Source organism: Talaromyces marneffei, chromosome 4, assembly GCF_009556855.1.
Source record: "Talaromyces marneffei chromosome 4, complete sequence".
In the NCBI taxonomy this organism is placed as follows: domain Eukaryota; kingdom Fungi; phylum Ascomycota; class Eurotiomycetes; order Eurotiales; family Trichocomaceae; genus Talaromyces; species Talaromyces marneffei.
In genome coordinates this window covers 2,010,131-2,021,627 of record NC_072351.1, presented here as the reverse complement: position 1 = coordinate 2,021,627, position 11,497 = coordinate 2,010,131, and the positions used below count along the sequence as shown (strand labels likewise).

At 46.7% G+C, this 11,497-nt stretch overlaps 3 protein-coding genes across 3 annotated transcripts; 1 reads left to right on the top strand and 2 right to left on the bottom strand.

Annotated features, from left to right (window-relative positions):
• Positions 1–1,732: 1,732 nt before the first annotated feature.
• EYB26_005763 (uncharacterized protein) lies at positions 1,733–2,961 on the bottom strand (the record flags this gene model as incomplete). The annotated part of the gene is made up of 2 exons (XM_054265046.1): positions 1,733–2,620; positions 2,674–2,961. The coding sequence occupies 2 exons, from the start codon at positions 2,959–2,961 to the stop codon at positions 1,733–1,735; spliced, it is 1,176 nt and encodes a 391-aa protein (XP_054121021.1).
• A 414-nt stretch (positions 2,962–3,375) lies between these two features.
• On the bottom strand, positions 3,376–5,216 carry EYB26_005762 (uncharacterized protein; the record flags this gene model as incomplete). The annotated part of the gene is made up of 2 exons (XM_054265045.1): positions 3,376–4,734; positions 4,788–5,216. The coding sequence occupies 2 exons, from the start codon at positions 5,214–5,216 to the stop codon at positions 3,376–3,378; spliced, it is 1,788 nt and encodes a 595-aa protein (XP_054121020.1).
• Positions 5,217–6,732: 1,516 nt separating this feature from the next.
• On the top strand, positions 6,733–11,095 carry EYB26_005761 (uncharacterized protein; the record flags this gene model as incomplete). Its single annotated transcript, XM_054265044.1, has 3 exons — positions 6,733–7,141; positions 7,201–8,427; positions 8,481–11,095. The coding sequence occupies 3 exons, from the start codon at positions 6,733–6,735 to the stop codon at positions 11,093–11,095; spliced, it is 4,251 nt and encodes a 1,416-aa protein (XP_054121019.1).
• Between the last annotated feature and the right edge of the window lie 402 nt (positions 11,096–11,497).

Sequence of the window (11,497 nt, the reverse complement as noted above, 5' to 3'; positions counted from 1 at the left end):
AGTGACATGACAAGTGAGATCACGGTAAGAGGACTATAACGTCACCGACATGATACAGTAATATCACTTGGGTTCCCTATTGATATATTCATAATATTATATATTGTATTATTACGCGTACTTACAAATATGAATCACAACCATGAGAAACGTCAACGTTCTCAGATGTATACAACACCCAAGTCCTACGCCCAAGATATCCAACACCAATTCGTACGTAGGCAGGCTCGCTCGTGGACTCGTTCGTAGGCTAGATGTAGAATTGTGTACTAGATTCATACGTGAGCGTGCGCGTCAGCTATATTGGGGGATTGGGGGATTCGCTCACCAAATTTGACATTACGATGGGGCCTCGTATGGAGGATTATAAACCTAGATTTGTATGCGAGCACGTGTCAACTACATTAAGGATCGGAGGGATTCACGCATTGAATTCAACACTAAAATGAGTTATAGGTAGTAGAACCTAGCTATAACAAACGGAAAGCCTTCCAATGCCCGAACCTGGTATCTAGAAGCCTCAAATCATATAGGAAGGGAGAACACAGTGATTTTGTAACCCATGTAATCAATAACGATTAGGAGCACTCTCCAGATTCATATAAATAATATCTAACCTAATATCAATATAGTGATAAGGGGGCCGTCTGTTCAGAATAACACATGTTCGATGTCTGCAAGAGGAAATGCCCGAGGAAAAGATGACCCTCGATGATAGCATGAGAGACGAGAGGTCTTCCGAGAAAGTCATGGCGCTCTTCATGGTGGTAAATATGTGAAGGGAGTTGGGAAACAGGAGTTTCCTGGACATGGCTCATTAGGTGAGCTGCTCTACTTATGGTTATGTTAGTGAATTGTCAATTATCCGTCTGCAAAGGCTTCTATACTAGGTACCTTGAGATGATATAGCACGAGGAGAGAATGTTGTGCCTAAATAGCGTGCAACCTGATTGCAATCTGCTTTGTTTCCTACCTTCTATGGCCGAGATTCAAGGAGTAACGTACACACTCGCAACCCGCTGTATGGCGTTAACGTCCTCCAATAGATCAATAATTCTTCCATGTATATACTCCATCACAATATACCTCCAACTTCGCTCATCACAAAAGAAATCAAATACGCGTGGGATACGAACTTTCTGGCTGTCCACAAGTTCATACGCTAGCCTTTGATTATCAAATTCTTCTCTGGTAACATCCGGGCCCCATTTCACGACTTGATCATCGGATATTCTAATAATTCGCTTACCGTAGTGGCTTAGGATGTTTCCCGGCAACGGATTTGTACAAGAGGCGACCAACGCGGCTCGTTGCAAATTTTCGAGAGGCGCCATGCTTCTGTAGTCGAGCTGCAAACAGAAAGGAGCAGTATGCTTATTTGTGGACTCCTGCAAACCTGCCCCAAAGTAAGGCAGAGCAAGGGAAGTGAGAAAGGAAAGGTTAGGATTCTGGACTACAGAACATAGCTTTACTAGGGCCGCTTTTGATGACGTAGCATATATGCAGGCCTTGATTGGGCTCTAGGTCAATATTGTCTTTACATACTCTGTATAGACTGTCGAGTATCGTAGGACCTTTGTTAGCGGGAGGTTTGCTCCTGCTTGATGTTTTGCATTGGACATGTTTCTCTTTGCTTGCTAGCTCCTGTAAGAATGCCTAGTCAATCTTAAGCCCCTCTATCGAAGTTGCAAGCTCATTCACAGGCATAATTGCAATCCCCATCGTCTCGCATTCACCTCGCACTACCACTCCTGCCTCCCCTACTGCTATCACTCGAACCACCAGCACTATAGTCCTTCAAATCCCTCTTCCACGCCAACACCACCATCTTAATATCCAGCAACTCTTTGTTGAGACTATTATTCCGACTCTGCAACACCGCCACCTTCTTGTTTTCAACCCTCAACGCTTTCACCCTCGACTCCAAGTCTGCAATATCAACTTCCAGCCCTCGCTGCCGGATACGGGCTCGATCCAGAGTGCGGTGGAGGATTTCGATGCTGACTTCGTTGTAGTCTTGCATGAACTTATTGATTTCATTGGCTTCACTGTCTTTGTCGCTATTGCTGACGTTGCTGGTGCTGTAGCTCCCACCACAGAGTAGGGTATCAGCGTGTAACGTGATAGTCGATAAAATCACCTCTTTGAGATCGTTATAATTCCCCGTTTCGTTGTCAAAGATCTCGCGAGCGGCGGCTACAAACCCTGTTGTCAACCAGTGGCTATAAACCCAGTTCGTGAAGCGGGTTCGGGCTAGATCTTTTAGTGGGTAGATGAGGTATTTGTCCGCAATGGCGTAGACATATAGCGATTTGGGGGGTGAGGTAGGCGATGAGCATTTCCTACTGCTGCTGCTACATTCATGCCCATATCTGCGTGATTGAGAGATATGTCTATCTTCGTCGTCATTACCGTCATGGGTAGTATTGTTGCTATCATCTTCTGCAAACCCAGCAGTCTTCTCCGAATAATGCTGTCTAATCCTCTTGATCCCGTTGTCGCAACAACCATACCCCCAATCCTCAACATCATCGTATCGATGCGTATACAAATACCTTATCATCCGCTCCACAATCTCAGGATCATCATCCGTAAGCGTTATGGAATTCGTCGATGCTTCCTATCTCTCATTAGCCTAGCCGATATATTACAAGGGGGTGACAAGTGTCATACGATAAAAGACCCCCGACAAGCAGCCTCAAATATCTCTGATTGGGGGCAAATGACGGCACGATGAACATGAAACTCACGCGCCGATCCCTTGATGCGAATTGTGAAGTCGGTGTATTGGCTGTGTTTGTATAGGCCCCAGATCAAGGAGCGGAAAAAGTAGGGGCCGTCGTTGGATAGGGATGTGGTATGTCGGCGCTGGCGGGAACGGGGGCATTGTAATTGCTGTTGTTCATGATGACGATGATGATGGGGAGTATGGTCGTGTGAAGGGGGTTGGGTAGAAGACATGGTTTATAGATATCCTTGTCAGATCTCTTCGGGATTGTATAGATCTGACCAGTATTCTTGGGATGTCAAATCCTAGGACTTGGGATTCAATGGCATTGAAGATTAAGTGCACACCTGGACAAAGCTGATTGCATGTCGTCGAGATATTTTAGAGAATTCAAGTCAATTACTGACGAGATCTAAGCTTATCTGGGATCCATGGATTGATTCGAGTTCAATGATGTATGAGGTCATTTGTTATCGCCGGAAACGGATGCCGGCCACAACCCTAATCAGCTCCACAACTTCACAATATTCACATCACAGGGACAATTCAATGGAAATTCCAAATAAAAGCAATTGTATCAATGGTATCAAAACAACTCCTACTAACAAAGATTCCAAGGTATCAGATTTAAGTACAAGTTCATAGTCTTACCACAGCCCCCAGCCCTCATCCTGATATACATCTTCTTCTACCACCGAAAAATAGTCACGGTCATCAGCCGATTTTTCTAGCTGTTCTTCGTTGTTGTCGAAGAATAAGCGATCAAATGTGCGAGATGAATCGTCTTCTTTCCCAGCTGCTGATCCAGAGCCTGAAAGAAAGGACCATTCCAAGCCATTCGCTCCTTCGCCTAATAAGAAATGACCCAACACCAAAACAGAGTTGAAGATCTCTCGGCCGGTGGGCACAATGTTCTCTGGCGGAAGGAGAAAGCCATACATCCCCTTGTCGCGTAGCTTGATCTGGTATGAGTATTTGGCATGGAGCTGATGATAGAACCAGTCCAGCGCACTGCCGCCTGTACTTTCGACATTGGTCGAGATTCGTTGGCCGGTTCCTTTCTCAGTCGTCACGACTCCTTCGCATGCTGATTTGACTACGTAAGTTTCTTGGTTGGTCATTCTAATCGCTTTGGCAATACCGAATGCCAATTCCTCCAGATTCTCTAATGTCGGTGGTACGGTTGAGCAGGAATATGAGTAAGGATAGAGAATTTGCTGAGAATAGGAGTGAAGATCCAGAAAACCAACAAAGTCACTTTGCTTGTTCTGTGTTTGGTTGTAGGCCCACTCGGCGATGGTCCTGGTTTCCATGCTGTCGAAAGCGTTGTTGCCGGCATAACTTTCGGAACAAGGATTTGCACGTGTCCCTTGACCATCCCACTCATAACCCCAGGAACGATCGAGATCTATCCCTGGACAAAAAGGAAGACCAGTCTGCTGTCTGTTTTTGCGCCAAAGACGATCCATATCCCATGAATAAACATATCCATCAGGATTGATGGTAGGAACAAGAATCCAATCAAAGTCTTCCAGTAGCTTTGTAATAGGAGGGGAGTTCCCAAATTCCGTGATCAATTGAAAGGCAATGTAGGCCACTGTCGACGTACTAATCCATTCACGTGCATGCGATCCTCCCACAATCATGACTGTCTTCCGGGGTTCCTCGTTTTGATCACCAGACGGACGTGCTCCAAGTCGAAAGGCCGGGATATCTCGGCCTTCATGAGTAACTCCGACATTGATTAATTGTACATGCGATGGAAACATGGACACAAGTAAGCGCATCCACTGCAGAATAACGGGGAATGGCTGATAGTTGTCGAAGAACAAATCTCCCACGTCGGATGATTGAAAGCCTGTATGGCGAGTGGTCTGATCGTTCTTATGGTGCTTGAAACCGCGGGATGGGTATTGTGATTCGTAAATCATTTTTGAAAGGTCTTCGATGAGTAAGGTATGCGTTTTTTGAAGAGATTGTGGAAGCAGGCCGAGCAACGAAGGAACCTGTTGAAGTAAGCACATGTGCAGCAAAAGTCTGGTAGCTGTTCACAACTCACCACTTCTTTTGCCAGTCGAATATCTACATAATTCTCATTTGAATCCCAAACATCCAAAAAGAGAATATTCACGGCTTCTGCCAAAGCCTCAACTTCCTCTGCGTTGTGCACTTCAATGCGCAAAACGATATCGCTCCCGTATCGACTCCATGACTTTTCTGGCACAGGTCGTGGTCCCGGCTTACTGAGGGACTGCTTTTCTTTGTCAATGCCCCATATTCGTTCGATAACGGAGTCTCGTAACCAGGTAAATGGACCTCGAGAGGGTGCGAGTTGGGTTTGGGTTTGTGATGCGAAGCCTACGGGCTCGAAGGGGCCTAATTGTGGTGAATGTGGATGGGTGATACCGGTCCCAGCAGGAACAGCGGTTACTTGCCCAGTGAAGAACACAGCGCACAGGATGACGAAGACATGGTCCGGCCTATACATTCTGTGAGCTGGTAATCGATATTCAGAAGCGACGCCGCGAAGGCAGCGCCCAGATTTATTCAATGGGGCAGCATAGAAAGATCGCACTGTGGATGGAGGGGCGAATTCTGAGATTGTCTCGGGCAGCTGGTGTAGTTTTTTCCGGGCTTACTTAGTATCGACGGGTAGATTTTTGGATGGCAAAAAAGGGACCCAGGCTGAAGCATTCCACCGTTCCCCACCATGAATTAATTATTTCTTTAAATTATTACGCACTCGTTTCAGATTTATCGCGATCATCATAGCTGAACTTACCTGCTCCATACGTAGTATGATTCTACGATTTTAGATGATCAGGATTAGGTCAATCGCTAGAACTCCAAGTACCAATTGGGCTGGCCAGACTGGTGAGAAAATGTTCGAGGGATTCACCTGCGCGTATAGTATACTGTAACTATGTATTACTCCGAGAGTTAACCGCATAAGGCTGGCCCTGTACACTAGCAAGCGTTAGTCTGGACCGGCGAGAGCCTAGAGGCTGTCTGTCCATGCAGTATTGTAACTATTGTTTCCACTACGAGTCGCGGCGTCCCACAATTCGATTGTGTTTGGCCATTCAAGACGGACAGTAGCATCCTAAGTTAGTGGTATGAGTGAGAAGACTGCGGATCATAACTGTTAAGCTACTATACATAGATGCATCGATGATACATGACTTTGGTGCGTAACTTCTGTAGTAAGTACGTACGTATATGGCGAATGGACAGTCTCGACCCACACCCTCGGAAGGTATTTACGGCGCCATTACAATACAGTAACTTACCCCATACGTAGTACGGCACTACGACTAACATGTTGCCCAGCCAGTGTTACCACTTGGCGTCAATATGGACTCTGGAATTACTTGACCTGAACACCATCTACCAAGACTCTCCATGTTCATGACCAAAACTACTTTCCATCCATGCGAACGACTTTTCCTTGAATTCCAACCGATACTTGAATATAGTGCCGCAATCACTCTCGACAAAAGCGCTCGGCGTCTGTTATAAGCATACATCCAGTAAACAATTCCGGACCCAAACACCGCGGACCTGGTGAGATGACCTAATTGTCCGCTCTCTCCTCTGCCAACGCTCAGGTCTCGATCTTCCTCATTATCGGTCGGACTGGCTTGGTCAAGTGCTTGTTTTCATAGCATGACTGTTCCTATCTTATGCTTCAGCGTTGCTAACTCGCTCCGTACTGCCAGATCTGTGCCCCTCCCGTTGCTGACATCCGGTTCGGACACTTTCAGGGGATACCCAGAAACCCGCCCTCTTCCGTCTTCCCACATCACAATTCAGGAACGAATTTGCTAAAAGAGACATTGTTTGCTTTGAGGCGATCTCATCCCGCATTTGTCACCATCACAAACGACAGCCATGCAAGAATCATAAGCGTGCTGCTCAACCGATTGTTCGTCGTTGTCAGAACATGAGCTATCCGGAACAATCATATCAATAAATCACTTCGTGATTCATCACCCGTCTTCGCCATGCATCGCATCCGAGCCAGGCTCGCCTCTTCGGATGGAAATGACAATAAACGGTACAGCTTAATCTTTGGTCCTCATGCGCGTCGCAGTGAACATGTTTCCCGTCCTTCACCGTCGTCTTCTCAATTAGATCGGCGTGTATCCGACTCCGGTCCCCGTCCCAATGTGGATGAAGGCACAGTAGTGGACGACGAGAAAATAGAAAGACCGAATGTATACGAGCGTGATAATTCAAACCATGCAAGTGGTACGACCGGCTTTCCCGTGGCTAGCACGTCCGAGAATAGCGCATCCATGAAAAGGAACAGATTCAGCATGTTACGCTTTCGTCATGCCTCGGATCCTCAGCTGTCTGCCACATACTCTCAGAGTGAGAGAGATGTACCGCCAATGCCCCATGTTCCTCCACGTGAGTCTCTAACACAAATTGCAGAGATTGCGTCTTAGCTAACATGATGGTGTAAATAGCGCCGACAATTATAACAACGGCGCCGACTAGCTCCAACTTGGAAAAATCTGCACGCAAAAGCCGGCTTCGAAATCCGCTCTCCAGAAAGACATCGCGAGAAGTTATGACTATGGGCAATGGCAGCGGGCCTGGTCTTGCAAAAGTACCATTTTCCCAAACATTAGGCAGTCACTCCCGGCTTAGCCACGAAGAACCCGGCCGGCTTTCTACTTCTACATACCAAAGCGGAACTACGAACAATCCGTCTGAGCAAGATATGCGTTTCTCTGAATCGTCTCGGTCTGATCAGGGTTCAATTGACAGGAATCCCGTGAAGGGCGATGCACCGCATCCTACCAAAAAACTACATATCCCACGCCTTATGAAAAGTCGCGTGAATATCTTCCCGCTTCCTGTCAAGCTTCCTCCGCCAGGTGCTGGTAATTCACATAGTGGTCGTACTTCTCCTATTTCGAATGGCGGCAATAGTGAGAGGACTTCAATGGACCCAACTACCCCAGACGGAGACCAGATATCACCATTACCATCTCCTACACAATCATCCGTGAAACTGGCGTCTCCAAAGGCTGCCAATCCAAACACCCTCTTACGCAAGGACTCTACAACCTCTGCCCGTTCGGGACACTCGACGTCGTCGGCCAAGGCTCGCTTGGGAAGACGTGGACGGTCGTCAACCCTGAACTCGTTCATTGAGGCCTCTCGTAATGGAGATGATCCCAACAACTCTTCATCTAATCTACCTTCAGGTCGGAACTCGATTTCTACAAATGGGCGGAAGAGTTTTGGCGACCTATTTGGTTTGAGCAACAGATTACGCCAAAACTCAGAGTTCTCCAGCAACCGAGACGGTCATACTAGTCCCCGTGCTCCTGGTACTCCAACTTCAGTCACCAAAGATGGCTCTGCATCAGCCTCCCGGACTGCAGTTATAGCTCCAGACCGAGAAGAAGATGACACTTCTGCAACCTATCTTACCAAACTTCAAGAGTCGGTCCCGAAAGGATCAATTGGCACAATACTGTCCAAATACGACGACGACTTCTACAAAGTTGCGCTACGAAAATTTATGCGAACTTTTGCTTTCTTTGGTGAACCCATCGACATGGCGATTCGTAAACTGCTGATGGAAGCGGAATTGCCAAAGGAAACTCAGCAGATTGATAGGTTTTTGCAAAGCTTTGCGGATCGTTACTACGAGTGCAACCCTGGCGTTTTTGCTACCACAGGTACATATTAACATAGAAAGACATGAAATGCGAATATGGGCTAATTGTCACAGATCAAACATACTTCATAGCGTTTTCCATTCTGATCCTACATACGGACGTGTTTAACAAAAACAACAAACGAAAGATGCAGAAACAGGACTACGTGAGAAATTCTCGCATCGATGGAGTTTCCGAAGAGATTCTTGAATGCTTCTACGAAAACATCTCCTATACTCCATTTATTCACGTCGAAGACGAATTAAATCTCAGTGTGCGACAGATCCCAAAGCGAAAAGGTCTTCTCAAGGTGGCAAGCTCTGACCACCTGGCAAGGACTTCAAGTCAACCTGTTGACCCATATGCTGTTATATTAGATGGAAAATTGGATACACTACGCCCTGGCCTGAAGGAGGTAATGAATATCGACGATCCTTACAGCTTCCCAGATTCAGAAGGGTTTAAAGATATCGAATCTTTACATCAAGCTTTCTCCAGATCCGCTATTCTACAGATTGTTTCGGCTCGATCTCGACCAGATGCATTTATGACTTCAACAAATATGGAAGACATGGCCGATTCACATCCTGGCTTGGTTGATATCAAGGTCGTGAAGGTGGGCCTCCTATGGCGGAAAGATCCAAGAAAGAAGAGGGCTCGTTCTCCATGGCAAGAATGGGGTGCACTTTTGACTTCGTCTCAGCTATACTTCTTCCGTGACCTGTACTGGACAAAATCTCTCATGTCGCAGTATGAGAATCAACGCAAACGGGGTTCGCGCATGCCAGTGGTTTTCACACCTCCTGTCACAGATTTCAAGCCGGACACTATCATGTCAACTTCAGATGCAGTTGGGTTGATCGACTCAAGCTATAAGAAACATAAACATGCATTTCTTTTGGTTCGCCACAACGGGCTGGAAGAGGTGTTCCTTGCCAACTCCGATGCCGACATGAATGACTGGTTGACAAAATTGAATTATGCAGCAACATTCAGAACTACCGGTATACCTCTAAAAGCCACCGTTGGAGCTCGATATGAAGGCCAAAAACATCAGAATATGGCTCGTATGGACTCCACTCGTTCCATATCGTCACAAATGCAAAGTGATGGAAGTGCTCCTGAGACCAAGGACTACGTTGATGTACGTCTCGCCGAGGAGATGTCTGCTGCACGTGAACAATTGATGTCTCGAAGGATTGCCGAGCAAGATGAGAAGTTGATGGGCTATCAGAACCAACTCGATGATCTTCTCAGAAATGCTAGACATCTGCAACTGTTGACTCCTGTCAATACGAGGGCGCGAGAAAATGTCATTCTGGCCGCTGGACGTATGGCTGCCAAACTCCGATGGGTGCGATTGGATATGTGGCGAACCAAATGCTACAATCATTTCCTGTCCTTGGATCTTGGTATAGATCAAAAGTCGCTTCCTGATACACAGAAACGATCCTCATTCACAACTGTCAAGCTGGCATCCTCCGGGCCAAATACATCACTAGCGAGACTCAATTCTACACACTCTCTGCTTACGGCTCCTTCAATAAGCGAAACGACTTCTGCAGAACCTGCGTCTCCAATGTTACCGGAGAGTACACTCATTTCAAACGAGTTCTTATCACCTATTAACACGGACGGTTATCGTCTGAACGCCCCCTCAATCACTTCCTCGGAAGCATTTGACGAGAAGCATCAAGCTGTTTCGCCCATGTCTGAGATTCCAAACCCCGGTGTCGGTGATGGTGCTGGGTCGCTGAATAGAGAACCGTCGGTTTTGAGCTCCGGCGGTAGAAGTGAAGGACCCGGTTCAAGCATCCTCAGCTGGACAGCCCCAATGAGTACAACACACGTCGACAACAGCGAAGAGCGAGTCCTCCGTGAAGCTGGTATTCTCGGAGTTGACGGACCAACACACTCACCTAAGCTTGGAAATGACGCTGAGATACCTGAGAAACATATTGACGAAAAGTCCGACTCTAATACAGGAGATAATCGTCTCAGCAGTCACCGCCGTAGTTTGCAGCGAACTTTGAGAGATTCACACCATAAACCAAGTCATCAACGCAGCAAGAAAGGTAGAGACTCTGCCTCTAGTATTCCCCTTGTGGATGGCCCTGCGGGTGGTGAAGGCGAGGGATTATCCAGGAAAGATGCCAACTTCACCTTGCACGGAAAGAAGGCTTCTGTCATAACATTTGGATCCGAGTGGCAAAACATTTCCGCAGAGGAGAGATTGAAGCTGCGCAAGCCTGCGGCATCTGAGGAGGCTAGGGCGTCTGACATAAACTTGATCCGTGATCTTCGTGGTTCAATCAGTTCTGCATCGGTTCATAGTGGTCGGCCACAGTCAATTCGCAGTGCTAGCACGGCGACTGCACGAAGTTCTCGTTTTGTTGATAGCATATCAGTCAACAACGGCATTCCGGAAGTTCCATCATTGGATGTGCTTTTGAAAGAAGAGGAGGAAGAAGAAAAGCAACCTCAACAAGAGGTAGCTCCTTCTGATAACATCAAAGACGCTGAAACATCTGAACCGGCAAATGCAGTAACAATATCGACGGCTCCAGGTGCCACAAATGAAATTTCTACCCAGAACCTTGCAAGCCACGAACGTGGAGAGTTGGTGGACCCAATCTCCGGCCAAGAACAACCAAGACTTAACTCTCATGAACAAGCCGTTGGCGCATGATTTCACTGGTTTACTAAAAGTTGATGTCGAGTTCAATGGCTTCCCCCCCAATTCCTTTCTATCATCATTTCATTTCTTTTCGTTGCTCTTGATACCCCATCTCATTCCTCACCATACATACAACCATACACGTCAAGGATTGTTTTTTCTTTCTTTCTCCGTTCAAGGAATATACTAGGTGTTCTCCCGTCTTCTGGCTTTCGGTATGAAATAGATTGGATCTACCTGTGTCTTTTTACTCTACATGACTCATCAACATAGTGATTAGTTAGTTATCTGGCCTACATTCTGCTGTTGGGTGACTTTCTTGTCACGGGGTTTTTTTTCTTTTCTTTTTTTTCGGGCAAAATGGGCGGAGCATGAGCATGGGCATGAGCATTAGAGTGTGTTTGTAGCAATTGA